The sequence below is a fragment of the Lycorma delicatula genome, chromosome 13 (assembly GCF_047948215.1).
Source record: "Lycorma delicatula isolate Av1 chromosome 13, ASM4794821v1, whole genome shotgun sequence".
Lineage (NCBI taxonomy): Eukaryota > Metazoa > Arthropoda > Insecta > Hemiptera > Fulgoridae > Lycorma > Lycorma delicatula.
Window position 1 is genome coordinate 10,954,509 of NC_134467.1, and position 22,622 is coordinate 10,977,130.

General features: G+C 30.7%; 1 protein-coding gene across 1 annotated transcript in view; it reads right to left on the reverse strand.

Annotated features, from left to right (window-relative positions):
- Camta (Calmodulin-binding transcription activator) overlaps positions 1 to 22,622 on the reverse strand; it is a 403,237-nt gene that overhangs the window by 140,582 nt on the left and 240,033 nt on the right. Inside the window, exon 5 of the mRNA XM_075381347.1 lies at positions 11,515 to 11,582. Coding sequence (XP_075237462.1) covers positions 11,515 to 11,582 — 68 coding nt within the window. The remainder of the gene's footprint in view (positions 1 to 11,514; positions 11,583 to 22,622) is intronic.

A 22,622-nucleotide genomic window follows, 5' to 3' on the forward strand; every position in this document is an offset into this window, starting at 1 on the left:
ATTTAACGGTAGAATTAGAACAGTGTATCTATAAAATTAAAAAAGAAGTCAAGCAACAAATAAAATTTGTTTTTCCCTAATATGTACACATTGCAATCTATTCGACTAGTGAACAATAAGCTACCCCCCTCCACAACCAGGCCCAATGAGATGAGGATGATATGTATGACACATAAATGAATTGTAGGTATTGCACAGATTCAGGCCGACCATTCATGAGATGTGTGATTAATTGAACCTCGATCGCCAAAGTACACCGATATACATTGTCTGGTATTCAAATCCACATAAAAGTAACTAACTTTTACTAGGATTTGAACCTCACTACCTTCGACTTCAAAAATCAACTGTTAACAAGCGATTTGTCACGATGATTTAACCTCTAGATCAGGCCCCACTGACCTAACAACCTGGATGAAAACATTTTATCCATGTTAATAAAATGCTAAAAAAAAAGAAAGGAATTTCTCCATTAACTATAAACAAATTAATATTATTTTCTTTACAATGTTTAACATAAAAATTTTAGTTTTTATAAATACAGTTTTTTTTATCTATTCACAAAAAAAAAACTACGCCAATTTTCTAATAATACTATTTTATTCAAACTAAAAGAATTATTCTACACTCATGATATTTATTATAAGAAATATTTAACGTTGTTTAGTTTCAATTTCATAGGTTTAGCTAAATATATTTTATTTTTTCAGCAAATAATGTGTAGTTTGAATTTTGTAACTTTTACCATTTTAATTTACTAAAGTTTCATAATTATTATTAATACTCAAATAAAATGCAAAAAATGGGAATGGTTATTCTGAAAATGATTTTTACGCACTTAATATTAACATTTAGATAAAATAGTTTGATTTTTTAATTTAGATTTTTTTGATTTAATATATATTGTAAATTTATATGTATTTTAAACGTAATTTGTTTTTTTTTTTGATGATTAATTCACCACGTAGTCTTGAACAAGTGCATAGGAATGGAACTTAATAATTTTTTGTGTTTTTAATCTCCGGGACCACTGTTAAGTATTACTTGAGAGGATGAGATGAATGACAATTTTTGTAGCATGTGAAAACACCATGCCTGACTGGGATTTGAACCTGGGACCTCCAAATGAAAGGCCGAGATGCTACCACTTGCGCCACGGAGGCCGGCTCTATACTTACTGAATGTTAACTGTACATGATACTGAGTAAAAAAATATAATCTTCAAACATTTCAATTCTTAAAAAAAAAAAGCGAATCATTATCAATCTAAATTCCAGCCAAACTGATAACTTCTTTTTATATGGGTATAACATATGCTATTCTGAGAAGATTTGTTACCTAACTGCTCTTAAGAAAGAATAATTACTGCCAAACTATTTTTTACAACATAACAATTTGGTAAGGGCAAAGAAATTGAATATCTGCAACACCATGAATAAGGTGGGTGCATATCAGAATCTGTTAAATTCCAAGAAAAAATTTTAATTTATGAACTATCACAATTTCACTTCATTTAAATTATATTTATACCTCTGACATGTAAAACTATTAATGAATGATCTTTCATCTAAAAGGTTCTAGGTTCAAATCCAGATCAGGCTTGGGATTTCTTATACGATACTAATACCCAGTGTCAGCTCGCAAAGTGGCATTATGGTACTGCAGCACCCCTATTTCCACTTGATATTATCAATAACATTTAATACAATGAGTCCATTTTTCTTTATACTTGTACAATATATAATCCTTAAGCTTAATGTCAGTAGCCATCCCTCAATTTATGAAAAAGATATAAAATCTTTGTATGGAACTGTGCACTTCACAGTTCCATATATATTTGGAATCAGTTACTGTTGCTAACTTTGAAAGTAATGATATTCCCAACAATAAAAAAAGTGAAAACGTCACTAGAAGGATTGAATACCGATTGGATTTACATAGGGGTGGCATAATTTTGTGTAATTATACTAAATAAATTTATTAAAAAAAAATTATTAGAAACTGCATTAGTAATCTTGATATGGAACGTTTTTTGTTTATATAATACCTATAATATATCTTCAGGGAAAAGTTTATGTATATTTTAAGGTCGCTATTTTGTTTAAGGCGACTAATAGATAAAGTCCTGAATATCAAACAGCAGGGATTAGTAAAAAAAAAGAAAAAGAAAAAAGATAAAATTAATTAGAAAAAGACTAATATTTTTAAAATAAAAGGGAGTTGAATGATAAAAACGGAAATGGAAATCAACATAAAGCGAAGAGATAGAAGGTTAGCGATGATGATGATGATACAAAAAAAAAATACGGCAGATGGAGGAAGTAAGTGAAGAAAAGTTTCTGATCATCAGAGGGTTAGAGAAAGATGGAAAGAAACTTTATTGAAAAACAATATAAAAATAACAATAAGTGATAGAGCCTAATGTTATGCGATCTGATACGATCAGAATGCTTAAACCCCCACCATTTTAAACCCTTCCCGTTGTATTTCCCACCTAGTATAGTAGTTAGAACAAACACAAAAGCAGCACCGACAAGAAGACATCGTTCGATTCTTACTAGAATAGAATAAGAAAGGAAAGAAAAAATAGATTACATAAATATATACTACGCTCAGATCAATGACATAATGTACCCCTGCTACATTATTTCAATACAGGCTATACAAATAATAATAATCTCGTTCAGTTAGACTATATTTTTCTCAGTTCTCCTCACATTTTCTGGTTTTTTTTCTTAAATAATATCATCCACCCTCTCCCACTCCCTCAGATCCCCTTTCTCACAATCTCTCTCTCTCTCGCACACAGTCTCTATTTATTTGTCTTTTCAATATTTCATTCAACCACAATCATCACAAGCCATTTTATATTTAAATAATGGTAAAAGAAAGCCTACAAATACGCAACTTAATATACTTTTAATATCTATATTGTTTTATATCACGACTAAATTAAAACTTTATTCAATATTATTATTATGATAAATAAAAATTAAATAAAATAAATCAAAATTTATATACATATATATAAAATATTTATTTTTTATTTTATTAAAAAGTTTATATTATTTCATCTCATTCACTCTTTCTCCTTTTCTCTTTTTGTAATCAATAAAAATAACATTTTTATAATATTAAACTTTGTTGAAACAGGGAAAAGAGGATAAATATCAACAGTATATTCTAGATAGAGTTCAATTTTGTTTTAAACTTTCCCATCTGTTATTTACTATTGGTCATAAAATTACCATCTCTGTTTCTAGATTTTGAAAAAGTTTTATAGTCCCACCTCAAAAAAAAAACCATCACTAAACACATTAAAAGATTTATATGTATAGAATATTAATTATATATATATATATATATATATATACATCTGAATGGTTTAATCGGCAATCACTGTGATACATCGAAGTGATTATGTTCAACTAAAAAAAAATTAAGTAATACAAACATACAGTGATATCGTTGTTATTTGGAAACTTATGATGAAAAGGTTTTCGTAACAATAAGGAATAAGGAGGTACCAAGAATGATAAGGCAGATCGGCTGGATACCGATGAATTCGGTTAAAATAACTATGTACATTAAGTAATTATTGCCAGAAATAGAACTAAATCAATTTAGATAGAAATATGGCAAATTATAATTCAACAAAATGAAATAAAAAATAAATAATAACATGCCCTCCTACAAATTTCCAAATATCTCCAATATTTACAGTTCACAAATACTAAACCTGTAAAGTACATTAATTTTAAGTACAATTAATTCTATTAATTAAAGATAAAACAACATCTAAAATATTCTTTAGTGGTGTGTGTGTGTGTGTGTGTGTGTGTGTGTGTGTGTGTAAATAAAATTAATTGGGATTACAAACTTTTCATTAGAAAAAAGTTAGAAATCATTAATATTTATTAAAGATCATTGCTTGATGTCATTTTTTGAACTTCTTGATGATAAACCTGGTTAATTTTCATAAGAAAAAAACATCTCTTTCTCAAAACACTATTCTATTGTGATAGCCAATTGAGAATTGTATGTATTTTGAAGAAAATAAATTTAAATAATTTATTACAAAATAAATTTAGTAGTAATGGTTATAAAAGAAAAGAACTGTAATATTTTGTTGCAAAAATTGATGATCGAATGCAGGCTATATGCAACAAGTACATTTTTGAGAACCGACTAAAACACTTGTCTTTGTTACTCCCAACAAGTAGAAATATTTGAAAGTTACCTACCATTTATAAGCTTTACTTTTGGCCTACAGATTATAATTTTCATTGATACCAACAAAAAATTCAAAAGGTCCCTAGGTATTGTTAAAAAGCGATACTGGAATGACCCTACCATTTTTTTTTGAACACATCTGCAGAGAACCATGCAAATATAATTTCAATTCCTTCTGTTCTGATTTTTCCTCTTTTTCCTCCAGAATTCGTTCATTCTTTCACTATGCTGATCTTCTGTCCACCACATGTGCTATCTTTTCATTTTTGCATTTACAAGAACGCCTATTCTGTGGATTTTTTTTACCTTCACAATCTTTATTTCAATCTTAACTCTAACATTTATTATACATATATTTTACAATAAAATAACATATTGGTATTTCACATAATTTGAAATAAAATAAATTAAATTTTATTGTTTTCTTTTTTTTTTATTATTACAACTTATTAAAAATCAAATCATAGTGTTAGCATGTTAGTGCTTGGATAACTAAGTTGGTAAGCTAATTTTACAAAATCACTCAAATTTAAATGCGCACATCTAGCCAAGTAAGTGCCCATATATAGATCAAAATATATAAAACGTTTTGGTAAAAAAAAAAAAACCTATCAACTGTAGAATGTTTTCTAAATGTGAGAGATTTCACAGAGTTCTCGCAGAATATAAGTTGGGGGAGGGGTAAATAAATAAGATGACAAATAAAATTTTTAGAAAACCTTCTAATTAAAAAATATAATATATATTTAACATGCTGGGAAAATTCAATAATTACATGTTCTTTTTTTTACAATTAATAGATTTCAGTAATACTATAAGGAAAAGTGAACCTTAAAAATTAGCTTTATCACAGAATACTCATGTAATAATCTATAAAAGTGCAATACATATTAACGCACACCATTGTCCAATTGAATGGAGTGAAAATTGAACAACTGTGCAATTATTTAAACATAAAAATTAAACACAAGTAAGATAGAAACAGCATAAATGTTATAACTAAAACAAAAGATTTTATTTAAAAAAAACTGTTATTATGTAGTAAAATGGAGTTGAGAGTTGATGAAGCATTTGTACAGTATTAAGTTTAGAGTATACTCCTGTACAGATGTGAAACATGGACATTATTGAAGAAAAAAAAACTAAGAAAGGCTGGGAGGTATTTATAATACGGGCTTGAATAAATTAGAGAAAATTAATTACATAAATAGGATGAAAAATGAGGCTGTAAAAAAGCAACTGAATCAGAGTAAAAGCTTTAGGAGGACAACTGGCTGTGAACATATCGTGAAAGATGGACTGATAAAACATTATTTGAAAAACCAGTATGAAATGCAAAGAAAAAAGAATTAAGAGAGTAAATATTATAGATTATTTATAATAAAAATGGAACCTATCAGAAATTCAAGTTTCTAGTTATAAGTAGAAGAGAATGGAGATGGAATTAGTGCAAGGGACCAACTTAAGGACAGATAAAATATAATAAAAAGTGCAGTCAAACAGAAAAAAGATGCAAAAAGGAAATTCAAAATAACAAAGAAATTTAAAAAAGAAACATTCTACAGAATGACATTCATTATACATAAATATATAACTATACATTTTTTTTTGTAAATTACTTTAAAAAAATTACATTTCATTTTACAGAAAAACTATTTCTACTACATACAAACAAATATAGTTATATCAATACAAACGCAAAGAATAAAAACAACAATAAAAAAAGACATTAAGAATACCAGAAAAGAATAAAATAATTTTTTTATTTAAAAAAAACCTGAATCTCCAATTTGATGATGATGATAGTATTGTTTGTTATTGCTGACTGATATACCACGCTACACGATGACACAATATACTGATTGCCAACAAAGAATTAAATGTAAGGAGGTGTATGGAAAAGAAACAAGTGGGGAGTACAGTCTTGGTCATATGACAAAAGAACAGATGAGAGACAAAATGTTAAGAGGGGTAATGTATTTTATATAAATATATAATATAATATTTGGCTCGTGTTATACAATAAGAGGAGAGTCCAAGTAAGTTCCAATGTTCCACTCCGTTGGTGGTAAGTATACATATATATATGTGTATATATGTGTGTGAGCATGTACATATATATATATATATATATATAAATACATATAAAATATAAATCACAACAAGTGACGATGTATAGCGTAGCGGCACAACACAGTAACACAGAGTAACAGATTATTAAAAGCCGTAAATTAGAGAAACAAACAACTCTAAACTAAACTGTACTGTGTAACCCTATACCCGCTGAAGAGGAAGAGTTACAACACTAGACTATAAGGGACAGAAACATCACACACACTAAAGAAGCGGACACAGACTCAATAGCTGTGGAAAACTGTTCTCACAGATACATTATAACATTGGGGGTATCAGGATATAAGGATGAACTATATAAAACCCAACCAGGAGGTCAAAAACACACGCAAACACAAAATAACACACAAAGACAAAAAGGACCTCCCATCCTCCTCGACTGAAACAACGGATGAATCGAAGGGGGACAGTACGATGTTTTCGGTTCGGAGTCGAGAAAGAGAGATGAAAACGATGAAGTGAGGGGAAGCGGTAAGTTACTTAAGCACAACAGAAAGAGTGCCAAAAACTCTTTCTTTTCCCTTTATCCAAATGGAGCCCCTTTCCTCTTTTTCTTCTTACATTTCACTAAGTACTACAATAACAACAAGATTTACAGATAACATAAGTATGGATGGAACAGAGAGAGAGAGAGAGAGAGAGTCAAAGAAGGAACTAAGTATTACAACAGAAAAGCACAGCTAATAGCTGAAATGAGCCTGAAAATCTTACACGTATATACAGTTGAGAACAATATTCTTTAACCTGCCGCCCTCAATTCTTACATATATAATGGTACCAATTGCTCCATCTCTCAGTATTAATTATCAATCCCCCTCCATATTCATCTGTTGGTGGTTACCCCGGCCATAAAATAATATATATTATTATTATTACTGAGAGAGAGAGAGAGAATTGTTACAAAGTTTAAACCGCTCTATTAATAGAAAATTACAACAAACCTTAATGCCAAAATCTCATTTGTGCACTCGTGTGTAAATGAAAATAAATGTGTGAATATTTTATAAGAGTAATTTAAATTATTCATGTATTATATAAATAATATCCATATTATTTATCATTTTATACAGTAAAACAACACTTATTTTTCATGAATTATTAACACCTATGCCAAGTTTATACATTTACTTTAGCATGGAGCATGAAAGAAAAAAACTTTTTTCCAAGAGTTGAAAAAAGTTTGAATTTTATTTCGTGCTAAAAGTTTTCTTTTCTGCATTATTTTGCAAATTGTAAGTTACTTAAAAAAAAAACCTGTAGTTACCAACGAAAAGATATGAATAAAACTATGCATAGGTTTTCCTGGTACATTTTCATCTTGTTATATCTACATATATACAATTAAACAGCAATTTTTCAAGATAAACAGATATTATTTCACTATTTAAAAACAATTTTTCCAATAACTGGTTTCAACATATGACAATCTCTTCAATTTAAAACAATCTCAGCTCTTTGTATATTCAGTATTTTTTTAATAATATAACTGTATGATTTAATAATACTATTTCACTATTTAAATACTTGTATAATTTCATTTAACAAAAGTATAAAAAAAATATTTATTACAAAGAAAAAAAGAATTCAATTAATACTGCAGGCATCTTAAACATCTGTTATAAAATACATTCTCATTTACAGTACTCCTCCATGTTAAAGATGTGTGTGGATATATGTACTCTTGAGACAAATAAATGTCTGTACTAGACCATGTTTCATGAATCATTTTTTTTAAGCAAATCAAATTTTACTTTTACTAGTACAACCTTGGACATATTAAGACATTTTGACAAAAAAAAGACCAGATTGATGAAAATGACAAGATGCTTGCTGGAAATTGAACCCGATATTAGTTGATCTGGAAGCTAGCACGCTATCTAGAACACCAACTTTGCTGGCTAATAAAATAAATAACAAATAAATTAAGATAAAAAATTAGTACAAATTAGGAATTGGTAGAAGGATGCATCAAAATAGTATAGCAACTCATGACAAAACAAAGAAGTTTTTAATATAATTCTTCAAGCAACTATGATTTTCATATTTTCTGCAAATGACATTAAATTCCCATACTTCATAATATTATTTTTATATTCTTAAATAATCATTAGTTTAACTGGTTAAATGCTATCCTCTCCTTTCTGTTCCACCACCACCATCATCATATCTGGTGTACAGCCTGGCAGCAGCTTTTCCTTAAGCCACCGCTATCTCCACCCTTTTCTATCCCATTTCTTCTCCTTTACTGCTTTTTAGTTTCCAATCATCACCTCATCTATTAATATCGTCCTTTTCTTCCCCTTCTGATACCGTTGTCAAGATTCCTCCTTCTCTAACCACATATCCTAACCAGTTTTCTTTTGACTTCCTGGGCTCTTTCTTTTTTAATCCTGTTGATTACTTCTTCATTCCTCAGTTTATCTGCTCATCTTACTTTCTTTATATTCACATCTCAAAAGCCTCAATCTAATTACTTTCCCTCTTCCTCAATGCCGTGCTTAAATTCCATACAGTAGGACATTCTATACAAAGTAATTGGCGAACCTCTTCGTTAACTCTAAGTCCAGAAATTTTACGACATAATTTCTTCTTCAACTTTGCCATCTCTATCCTTCCTTTTATTTTCATTGTGCTCTTCCAGCTCTCTGTTACCATAGTTGCTATTATCTGTATTTTTTTATTTTTCTATTCCTTTTTCACTTCTTCTTACCACTAAATCGTCTGTGTTATTTACTTCCATTACTTTAGCTTTAATTTAGATGTGTAGAATCTTCTTTAAAGTCATATTAATAGAATTAAAAATTTAATTAACTTAAGCACCATCAGGATATATAGTTTATATCTTAAACTATATAGTTTAAGTTTTATAGTTTATATAGTTTTATAGTTTCCAGGATTCAAATCTTAACGCCAGACTTGAGACTTTTCACACACTACAGAATTAATTTTGTACCCATTTCAGAATATTTTGAGGTTTTTAAATCTTTTCCATCTCGGCATAAATATTACATTTTATAACTTCAGCAGCTGTTTTATGTATTTCAATCTTATAATCTTTTTCGTTTCTAGCTTCTATATGCATCTAGCATATAGAATAGCATAAGATGCTTCTAGCATCTTATGAGAAATTAAATAATCCCGTCATTATTTAATATAGTTATATGACCTATCGATCTAGTTTGAATCTACTCTTTACCAGATTCAACCACCTTTTCTATTCATCTAACAACTCCTAACTTTATATTTTATCAATTGAATTAATTTCAACATCCTTCTGCACAAACTATATTACAAAGGTCTTTAATCTTTTCCTTTCTGTTTTCTTACCGTTCACAATTCACTAAGGTAAAGCAAACATCACACATATATTCAAGAATCTCTTTCTAATTATTCGATCTATATTTGATACTATCACACTTCTTTCTTTTTTTCAAAAACCTCTCCTTTTTTTTGAATCAATATGATTTTTATTTCCATCTTACTCCAAAAATCCTATTTAATATTACAACCTAAATAATAAATTTATCCTGCATTCAGTAAACGGTCAATACCTTAACGGTTAAATATTTAATCTCTCTTCAACCTCTTTTCTATAATCTTATGTAAACTTTGTTCTACTATTATTAATTTTCAAACTGAATTCGTCTTCTGAATACTCAGAATGTCTTCTAACTCATAATATTACTAAAACTATTAAGAAGTTTTAAATATAATGAAAATTGTCAAATTGTTTAGATCAATTATATATCAAACACAAACACGTGTGCAAATGCCCCAGATTCATTTTGTAGTGGAAGGATATTAGACTGTATTGGTTGCATGCCGCCACTGGCATGCCAGTGTAAACTAATTAACAAGGCAATATAACCAAAACTAAACTACTACACCGGGTAGGTATGGTAGATTATAGCCGTGGTATAAGGTGTATTAAGGAATGAGAGAGTATACGTACAGCGAGCGGGCTATTAGTTTTAGTATTATTATTAGGTTAGAAGGGGATGTATTATAATAAGTAGTGGTGTATAGGTCAAGTAAAACCCTCCCCACACCCCGCCAGTTCCCACCCTGCAACACCCACTTTACTAACATTCCCTCACCCTACTAATTCAGCCCGTTCGGTTTCTAACGTAAACGCCAGACTACTAGACCTTGCCTCACACATACACACAAATATTTCAGTCAATATCATTCACTTCTAAATACAATGCTAAAATACTAAATATACATAGATATTTCTGTATACGTACACATGTACGAGTATAATCTGCACGTATGTGTTTATGAAAATATATATATATATATATATATATACATGTGTGTGTGTGTATGTGTGTGTTTATGTATGCCAAGGCTTCATTACAAACAAACAAATAACTCTATAACAAGGATATACCATAAGCTACTTGGTTTGTAAACAATATATATATATATATATATACCTATACATACATATTATACTACAAAGTATAAAACATACATAGACACACATACATATATATATAAACTTGTACATGTAAAATGTAGGTAACTAGGCAATAAGTAAAATGCATATAAGATACAATCATTTACTATAAACAATTACCTAATGAAATGGATATTTCCATTCGTTTATGTTAGGGTAAATAATGTTTTATGTTATCAATATATATATATATATATATTTTTTAAGTATTCAATTTATTTAATGTTTTTATAAGCTGCATTATGAACATTATAGCTAGGTAGATATAATTAAATGTTTAAGAAATCTAAAAGTACAACAAAAATATTGTTTTTTTTTTTTTTTTGTCTGTAGGATCATATTAAACATTTTTCAATGTTAAATGTATTTAGTAAATTAAAAATACTAAAATTTCAATGCGATTACCTTTATAAGTGCTACCTTTTCGTAGCAAAATTTGTTACCTTCTGTAACAATTTTCCTTGTTTAAACATGTAATACCGTTCCCACAGAACAATAAATAGATGTGTAGAATATGTAAAATTGATTTCAGAAGAGAAAACCCAATAACGATTAATTCCTCTTTATTTCGTTTTATTTTAGGTAGCACCCTGTAAAAGCAGCCGATCAATGATAATAAAATGAATTTTCATTAACATAAACTGTATTATAAAGATGAAAGAATAAATAAGTTCGTTTAATCTTACCTAATTTTAACTTCCTTTGACTGCCAATCAGCATGTCTTTCAAAACTGATAAGAATAGCAGCAATCTCCTGTAACACGGAAAAAAAATAACATTAATTACTCAATCAAACAAATAATTTACATCGAAACACAACATATTCAACAGAACTAAAGTTCTGTTGAAGATGTGTGTATTGAATATATGTGTATTGAATATGTGAATATGTGTGTATTTTGTTTTTAATATGAGAAAAATAAATATCATATTATATATATATATATATATATATATATATATATATATATATATATATATATGTATATAATATATATATAATATGTGTAACATAATATGTGTATATATATATACACATACCAATATAATATTTTTATTTGAACCAAGAAAAACTGATTCAAACACACTTTAGAAGACATGAAAGAACTAAAGATCAACAATAAAAACTTCACAGTTAGACAAAAGATTAGAATATCACTGAAAAATGAAGATCTAAGATTTTAAGAAAAATTTCAGCCAAAAGGAGATCCAAGGTGTTGGAAGAAAGGAGAAAAACTATCTTAGTAAAAATGAAATAACATTGGAAGAAGAGAAAAGAAAAACACACGAAAATAATTTGATCTAACTACTCCTCGGCGGGTGAATTTGATGAAACAAAAAATCTGATGTAGACACCACATGACTTCCTTGTATCCCTCTTAAATTACATATACACATTTAAAAAAAATGAAAAGTACATAAAATTTTATTTCGCTAATAACTTCTGATATATTTTCATATATTTTTTTTTATTGAATTATTATTTATCGTAAAAATTTTTTACAATCAGAGGTTAATGAATCGGTATATATTAATAGATCAATAATATATTTAAATTAAAAAAATAAAGGCGATGAAGTCTGATTAGAACCCGACGTGCCTTCCCCTTGTAAGATCCAAATAATTCATTAATTAGAATTTCATTTGGCTGTAACTCTGGAACCGATGAAAATAATTACCACTTAAATGATATATCATTGAAAATCTCTCAAAGAGGGCTTATTACTGTAGTTAAGAAAAAGTCCAAAATCCAGATTTTTTTGGATTTTGGTCTTTTTTTTATGCTTTTGGTTCAGTAGATTGCACTCAAAAGGAGAGGTGGATGACTAGATGTTACAACAGTCCTAAATCGCAACATCCTACGGTTTATCGTTTTTGAGTTATGCGAAATACATATGTACGTACAGATGTCACACCAAAACTAGTCAAAATGTATTTTTCCATTGAAATGTGAAAACTGAAATTTTTCGCGATCACAATACTTCGTACAGGGTAGTAAAAATAATAAATATTTCATTCTGATCGCTGATATGCTACGATGTGCTATTCTGTTGTTAAAAAAGAAGAGACTGCATCAGTATCTGCCTGGATGGAATTGTGGTAAAACCTTATTCAGAGCGGTATCACTAAACATGTAATAAATTATAAATTAAAAAAAGCTATGCGGGTAACATCCATATTAATTAAAAATATAAATATATTTTATCAAACAAATAAAATAACTGCAAAATAATTCAAGTTTCAGAGGGTGTTAATGAAAATTATTTGAGCGCACATTTACATGCACACTGTAGTGAGATTCATAAAATTCAGAATAAAAAAAAATTATTGGTATTTTATTTTAAATAAATTGACAGGAAGATTTTTTATATCGGTTGGTAGTTTGTTAAACATGGCAATGGATAATTACAAATCAATTTTTTTATTTTTAAAGTTGGATATTCATATTAAGACACCAAGTTAAAGATTTATAATTTACTATCATCCCGTTGCAGTTTCGCCCGCTCTATATGGTTACTTGCTTTTCCCATCGCGGTCAATTTTCTTTATTTTATATTTTTTAGTCAAATTACCGGAGGCAGATACAACCAGTCGTGTTGCACATACAGTAACAGTAGGCGTGGCTGTGATGATTTAACCGCAATGCTGTACACAACGCACCTCTTAAAAATTAAAAAAAAACCTGAAAATGGTTTTTAGATATTTATCTGAAAAGTATTTGCAAGATCAAATCTACTGAATATCTTGTTAAGTATAATCGGAAATCGGGAAAATTTGTAAACATTGTTCAAAATTATTTTACCTTTCTTCACCCCTTTCGAGTTTGAATTTCAGAAAATCTTGAAATTGGTTTTTAGATATTCATATGAAGATTACATACACCAAAAATCGAAATTATATCTTCAATTGTTACCGAGAAACTAAAAAATAGCTGCTTTTCAATCAAAAATCCATTTTAATCCTTCAAACTCAGAATTTCCACAAAAAAAAAATAGAAATTTATTTTTACATATTCACATGAAAATTACACACACCTAAAATCAAGTTGATACATTTGTTACCGAGACGTTATTAAAATACTAAATTTCATATTTACTCCATTTTGACCTTTTAAAGTAGGAATTTCAATAATAATTCCTTTAATACAATAATGAATTGAATTTAATATAATAATGAAGTAAAAAGAATTAATCTATTTTTTAGAAAAAATAATGAGGGCGAAGAAATAATGAATATTTTTAATGTCTTAACCTTCAACGGAAGTTTCAAGGCTTCGGTTGATGGTTTAAAACCTTCCCTGGAAAAACCCAAATGTGTTCTGAAAATTTGAAAGCAATCGGTCGGTTGGTTTTAACGTGAAGCGATAACAAACAGACAAACTTTATATATATATATATATATATATAATGCTAGTGTATATATATATATATATATATGCATATATATATATATATATATATATATATATATATATATAATATATACACTAGCATTATATATATATGTATATATATATATGCATATATATATATATATATATATATATATATACACTAGCAGACCCGGCAATGCTTCGCTATTGCTGGATTTGAGTATATATATGTATAGATTAAATGAACAGAATTGAAAGTTCGATAAAACTTTAACAAAAGGAACATTACGGAACTTCACAAAATTTAACCTTTCCCTTTCCTTCCCCCCCATTTATCTTTCCTTGTTCCATTTTTCCTTCTCTACCCTTTTCCCCTTTTATTTTTTCTCCTTTCCCCTTTTTTCTTTTTTCCATTTTCCCCTTCTTCCCGTTTAACTTTTTTCCCTTTTCGGATTTTTCCCTCTTTCCCTTTCTCCCCTTTTCCCCGCGCGTAAATCGGTCCAATAGTTTTTTAGTCTATAACGGACACACGCATCGGAAACATTGAAATAGAATCGTAAGATATTTAATATAGCGTGTGTTGCTTTTACGTCCAACAGGTAGCGCTGTTTTTTAAAAAAGCACATTTTTACCTGTCGCAGGGGTGACATCTCAGGTATATAAAATTGCGTGCGTATTCGAATGCAACGTTGTGTCAAAATTTCAAAGCAATCAGTGTAGAACTATCGGAGATTTAAGATTTTAAACAAACGAACATTTACATTTATATATATATACACACACACACACACACACACACATATACGATTTCCAAATAACGTGTACCTGATGCATGCAAAAGGTAGCCTTCAACCTCCCCGCTTTCAACAAATACCCCGTTTGAATTTTAAAAATCGGACGATTGTTTGCAGATATTATACCAGCACCCCACTGCACCTCCCAAAACAGCGCGCAAGGGCACCATATTTTTTATCAATTGATGGTGATAATTGGTCTAGCCTCGCATCATTTTACCACTCTAGTCTCACACACACTCCCTACGGGAAGCCCATTATTATTAAATTTAATTTTTTTTAAATTTACTTAATATTATTTTATTTAACATAAATTTCATTCTATTATTTCTGTGATGTTATTAATTCGAATCGTTCAATTCAAACGCTGTTCTATATAAACCTTCTCAGTTATACCAAGAACCACGAGTAAAAGTTTGGTTGCGATTTATCGAGTAGCCTTTTGTTTATCCCGAACGAACAAAAACCCTCTTCCTCTTTATATAACTGTAAAGATTAAGTGTTGGTTAACACGATTCATATAGTACGCTTAATAAAAATGATTTATGATTTTGATTTTTTTTGAGAGAGCTTCAAAACGTTATATTACACTTGATTACAATACGTCACAGTAAAACTAATACGTTTTGATTTTGTTTCAAATGAAATCAATTTTTTCCTTCTATGAGAATTTGTTATCCAAAAAAATGCTGAGAAATTTCAAACTATAATACTGTATATATTATACTTTTCATCGGAAATAAAATTTCACGCTTTATGACCGTCATAAAATATAAATACCGAAAACTAGAGATTAATTACTTCCTTGTACGAAGTAAAGGAAGTATTGTGATCTCGGAAAATTTAGATTTCAACGGAAATATCCATTTTGACTAATTTCGGTGTGACGTCTGTACGTTTCTATCTCGCATAACTGAAAAACGATTAGCCGTAGGATGTTGAAATTTTGGATTTAGGAGTGTTGTAACATCTAGTTTTGCACCTTTCCATTTGATTGCAATCGACTGGACTAAAAGTGTCCAAAAAAGCCCAAAATCCAAAATTTGGATTTTGGAGTTTTATTTAACTGCAATAACCCCTGGTCGAGAGCTTTTCAACGATATATCATAAATGGTATTCATTTTCTTCGGTTCAGGAGTTACAACTGAATAAAATTTTAATTAATGAAATATTTGGACCTTACCACGTGATTGTATTTTCAAAGTATTTTTTTTTTTACTTTGTTTTTCTTACAGTTTTTTTCATACCTTTTTTTATCAATATGCTCTGTAGGAATTTTTTAATTTTGTTTTTTTTGTAATATCTTATTTATTTCTATTCTGTGTAACTGTGTTAGCTAGTAGTAAATCTGTTATTATTCTCACAATCGGATGATGAATCTTTTCCTAACATGTTTTTTCAGACGTAAATGTATCCGTTTCTTTTTTCAGTGATATATTTTTAAGTTTCTCTTGTGTTACTGGCCGTGTAGGAATCTAGTATCGATTTTACGGCGGGCCAGTCAGTAAGCGATCGGTTTAGTATCGATTACTAGTAAGGATCTCTGACCTTTTTCCACCTATCATTTCATTCTTTTTATATTTCTTCCCGGTTTAAATTATGCAGAAGCACGTCTACGATTTTAACGATAACAATAATGAAGTTAAAAAATGAAAATGTTGATACCGCTGTGGGTGTAATCTATTCCAGTTATACTTTGTGTGATTAATAGATTTTTTTTTTATTACTGACGATTAACTATGATGAATTAAACATAAATTTCCTAAACCGTCACGAGAATCGGTGTTATTTTTACCTTGAAGTATTTCTTGTCCGTTATCCGCTGCTTTTGAGATGCATCACGTTAACAAAAGTGCGTATTATATATTCTGATTTTGCTAGAGAATGTCTCCTTAATATCTGTTTTCATACTACATCGTCATCGTATATTTTACGCAATATCTTGATGGAAATTCAAAGTAGTACTCAGAATTGTTAGTATTCTTGATGATCGTACGGCAGAAATTGGCAAATAGTTAAACGTCTTTAATTCTGTTAAGACTGTTGACAAAGATTTTGAATAATACGACATAATGCTTTTTTTCAATTTGATTAATCGGCCCAAATATTTCCGCTCCTTTAAGTTTCAACACATTTATGTACTTTATAAGTTTATATATTTGATTTGTTACTTTTCTCTTTTGAATTTCTTTTGCTTTGTTATGAAATTTTAACTATGTTTACCACAGGTTGAGTTTTTTCTGTTTCGATTGAGTCCTTTTTCAATCCCATTAGAATTTTCTTCTCTGACAAAATATTCAGTTTTTTTTTTTTTAATATTGAATATAATATAAAAAAATATTAATATTTTATATTTTTTTTTACAATATATATATATATATTATGCAAAATTTTGTAAACATTGATTTTTTCTCTCAGTATCATTTATTGATATAGTAATTCTAGCCGAGAGTAAAAAGGATTTAGAAGAAACAATGAACGGCATAGATGAAGTCCTACGCAAGAACTATCGCATGAAAATAAACAAGAACAAAACAAAAGTAATGAAATGTAGTACAAATAACAAAGATGGACCACTGAATGTGAAAATAGGAGGAGAAAAGATTATGGAGGTAGAAGAATTTTGTTATTTGGGAAGTAAAATTACTAAAGATGGACGAAGCAGGAGCGATATAAAATGCCGAATAGCACAAGCTAAACGAGCCTTCAGTAAGAAATATAATTTGTTTACATCAAAAATTAATTTAAATGCCAGGAAAAGATTTTTGAAAGTGTATGTTTGGAGTGTCGCTTTATATGGAAGTGAAACTTGGACGATCGGATTATCTGAGAAGAAAAGATTAGAAGCTTTTGAAATGCGGTGCTATAGGAGAATGTTAAAAATCAGACGGGTGGATAAAGTGACAAATGAAGAGCTATTGCGGCAAATAGATGAAGAAAGAAGCATTTGGAAAAATATAGTTAAAAGAAGAGACAGACTTATAGGCCACATACTAAGGCATCCTGGAATAGTCGCTTTAATATTGGAAGGACAGGTAGAACGGAAAATATGTGTAGGCAGGCCACGTTTGGAATATGTAAAACAAGTTGTTGGGGATGTAGGATGTAGAGGGTATACTGAAATGAAACGACTAGCACTAGATAGGGAATCTTAGAGAGCTGCATCAAACCAGTCAAATGACTGAAGACAAAAAAAAAAAAAAAATCATTTATTATTATTAAAAAAATCTAATGTCACATGATTTCCTTGTACACCTATTAAATTACTACACACATTTTTTTTTAAATGAAAAGTACATAAAATTTTATTTCATTAATAACATCTGATATTTTTTCAATTTTTTTTTTTTTTAGTGTTATTACTTATTGTAATTTTTTTTTACGATCAGAGGTTAATAATTATTAATAAATCAATATATTTAAATTAAAAAAAAAAAGGAGATGAAGTCGGATTTGAACCGATGTGCCTTTCCCATATAAGATCCAAATATTTCATTGATTAAAGTTTTATTTGGTTATAACTCTGAAACCGATGAAAATAAGTACCACTTATGACATATTGTTGAAAAGCTCTCAGTGAGGGCTGATTACTGCACTTTCGAAAAAGTCCAAAATCCAAATGTTTTTGGATTTTGAGCTTTTTTGGACGCTTTTGGTTCAGTCGATCGCGATCAAAATTGGAGGTGTACAACTGCGATGTTACAACAGTCCTAAATATAAAATCTCAACCTCCTACAGCTAATCGTTTTTGAGTTATGCGAGATACATACGTACGTACAGACGTCACGCCGAAACTAGTCAAAATGGATATTTCCGTTGAAATCTGAAAACCAAACTTTTTTGCGATCGCAATACTTCGTACAAGGAAGTAAAAATAAATTGAAACGTCAAAGATTCCTGTATATTGCAATTAATTTTGTTTCTCGTATAAGAAAATCTGTAAAATTAATCGCAGGATAGCTCCGTATTTAAACTAATAATTATTTACATACGCACAAAAAAAGAACAAATACAGATAACAGCGGGCAAAGAGAGAATGGTATTAATGAAATGAGAGAAAACTTTATTAGTTTGTACGTACAAGAAAATATGAAAGTAAGAGATAAAGGAGAGAGAGAGAGAGAGAGAGAGAAACCTCGTGTACGAAGAGGGGAGGAAACGAAGAGAAAGTAGTAATAAGTTAAACAAGATTTAGTCAGTGGTAAATGTAGCATTCATAATAATATTATTAGACGAGTAATATAACAAGAAATAAGGACGAAGTTCCAAATATATATATACATAATTTGCACGATATAAGGAGAGAAAGAGAAACAAAGGAAGTGAAAACTTCAAACACGGATATACACAAACTGAGAGACAGACTAAAAAGAAATGGAGATAGAGCAACAGAGGGGTAAGTGTAGAAGAGAGAAAAGAGATACGTTACAATAAATCGGACTTATGAGAAAGAAGTACACATGTTAGTTATCCCGACCTCCATTTAATGTAGCTTCACTTCGGATGTAGACGCACACACTCGGCAATATACGACTGTACGTTTGTATGTGCTGGTAACAATAATGTGTGTAATAATAATAATACAAGTTTGTAATAACCACCTCGCATCCGTCGGTATAAGAGAGAGAGAGTCGTCGAGAAGGGGAAAGAAAAGCAACAATAACAAACGTTTAACTCCTTCCTCTAACAAACATACAATATACAACCCGCAACACACGGCGGTATCAAAAGTAGCCTAGGCGACATAACAGCGGAAAAAGAGTAAAGTACAGTTAAGTAATATTATAACAGAACCCTACCGTACCTCTGCCGCTACATCGCCGCATCGCAGCATCGTCTCCTAATACTTTACGCGATATAAGCCCCCTTCGCCTGTACTTATACTTATGCCGCTCGCACTTATAAAATACACAAAACAACACGAGTCGTGTTAAACTCACCCCCCCCCCTTACCATAAGATAAAACTTACAACCCCTACTAACGCAAACTTACCGCCGAACGATCCCCTTCAACCGCTCTGACTTGTTTATTTTTACTCTACGTACAAATCATTTTAAATATTTCATACGTGCTTGTACACGCGTACATTTATTTACGATATTCGATAAATATTTATATTAAATAGAGCGGAAAAGGATAATAATTAAGAAATAAGGTAAGTAATACTTGTATCGCAGCAATACTGTGTGCGAATTATTTTATTCTGCGCACGAGAAGGAATGTTAATGCCGTTTCACTTGTAGAGATTAGTTTAACTTTAAACCCCTTTAATAGAAATCTCTCGAATAGACCTATAAATAAAATTGTCTAATCTTAGTCTTATTTTTTAGCTATTAATGAAATTAATACAAATATACAAAAAAAAAAAAAAAATGTAAAAAGAATTTAATTCTATCTCTGTCAGACATAGAATGTATAAAACATATAATACAAAACAATGCACATAAAAAAAAAATCTGATGTGGACGCGACATGACTTGCTTTTACGCCTATTAAATTACATATACAGGATCATTCACGGGAACCGGATGTTTTTAAAATAATCATAAAAAATTGAATATTTACTTTAAAAAGTTTTATCGGTACTGAAACACTTGTTAAATCAAAGCATTTGTTACTTACTCGTGAACGAAAAATTATGTCCGGCAAGTGATGTCCGTTTTGGGCAATACATTGTTGTAGCCTTTCACGGTAACCGGCCTCAATTCTTTGCAGCATCTTTACATCAATCTGGGTGACGCGATGACGAATTGCGATCTTTAGGTCCTCCGATGTACGCGGTTTGTTGCCGTACACACGCGATTTCAGAAACCCCCGCAGAAAAAAATCACAACTACTCGAGTCGGGGGACCGAGGGGGCCAAGGAATGTCGCCGAATCTGGAAACCATCCGTCCCGGAAACAAGTTAAAGAGAACAGCCGTAGTTGCCCTCGCTGTGTGCGCTGTAACTAAATCCTACGGGAATAACACGTTTTGAAAATCGATTCCCCGGTTTCGTAACTCGGGGATGAAAAACGTATTCAACATCGCAATATAACGATCGGCTGTTACAGTTACGGCAGCGTCATTTTCTTCAAAAAATATGGTCCGATAACACCGACTTTCCTATTGTACACCAGACAGTCACCTTTGGGCTATGAAGTGGTCTCTCGTGAAGCCGATGCGGGTTTCTTTCTGCCCGATACCGACGATTCTGTTTGTTGACGAAGCCATTCGGATGAAAACGGGCTTCGTCACTCATTAACGATAACAAATTTTCATTTTCTTCAAAAACGGTAAGCGTTTGTCGACAAAATTGTAATCGCCGCGTGAAATCTTGCTCGTTTAACTGCCGCACGACGGCTATCTTGTAAGGATGGAAATGCAGGTCTGTATGCAGAATTCGTCTTACCGTACTTGTGCTCGTTTGAAGCGCTGCTGAATGCCTCTGAATAGAGCGGCGTGGGCTTCTGACAACGGCTTCCCTTACTCGTTCGATGTTCTCCGGAGCGCTAGCGGTTCGTCGGGGACCCGGTGGTTTTTTCTTCAATATTGAACCGCTTGTTCGAAGGTTGTTTACCCGTCGCGATATTCTGTTACGAGAAGGGACGCTTGCGTTACGAAGGATATTAAACTGACGGCGGAAATCTCGCTGAACAGCAGTTATGGATTTCGCACAAAACTGTCATACGCGTACAGGCGTTGGTCTAGCGTCCACGGCTCCATCTCGACGACTAAAATGTAAATGCTATGAACAAAGGAAACGTCAGACACCAGCCACGTTCCCCTGCCACCACGAACGCCCGAGTACAACCCACTTCAAAAATAGCCGGTTCCCGTGAATGACCCTATACATATTTTTTAAAAATAAAAAGTACATAAAATTTTATTTCATAAAAAACTTCGTTCGAAAAGAATAGAAAAACAATTTTTTTGAATTAAAGGTTCCTGTAGGTGAAAAGAAAAACACAACAGAACGGATTGAAGAAAGAAACTACATCAAACGATATTTACATGGTACTTGAAGGCGTATTCGCGAAGAGAAAAAAAAGATTAAATTTAAAAAGAATACAAAATACACTAACAGGATACATATTTGAAATTTTAATAAATAATTTAAAAAATTAACATCATCTTTTTATTAATTTCTTTCTCATAAATAAGGATGGTGCGTTGGTTTGTTGTATGCGCACACAATTTTAATTAGCTGTTATTAGCAAAGAGGGGACCACGTGGTGTTCCGGACAGCTAATGGAATGGAATGGAATGCAACCTTGGCGGCAGTTTACAAATTCTTCCTACAAATCACAGAACCTGGAAAGTGTCCCTTGCTGCTGGATGATTCTATCGGGCGTGTTTTAAAAGGTTTATTTTAAATGACGGGTCTAATTATTCAATTTTTGTGTTATTTTATATTTTGGATTTTAAAGACGGATTTAGTTTCATTCAAATCCGTTGTTGAGCCAGCGTTATCGAACCCGTTTTATGGGCCGCCGGCGGAAGGCTTTTGAAACCTGTCCTCCCGACGTAATTTCCCTTCAGACCGTCCACTGAAGTCCTTTCGGTGCTAACACTTCATAGGCTAGCAGGAATACGCCACAACGGGGCACTATCTGTATGTAGGGAGCAATGCGTCCCTTTCTCCGG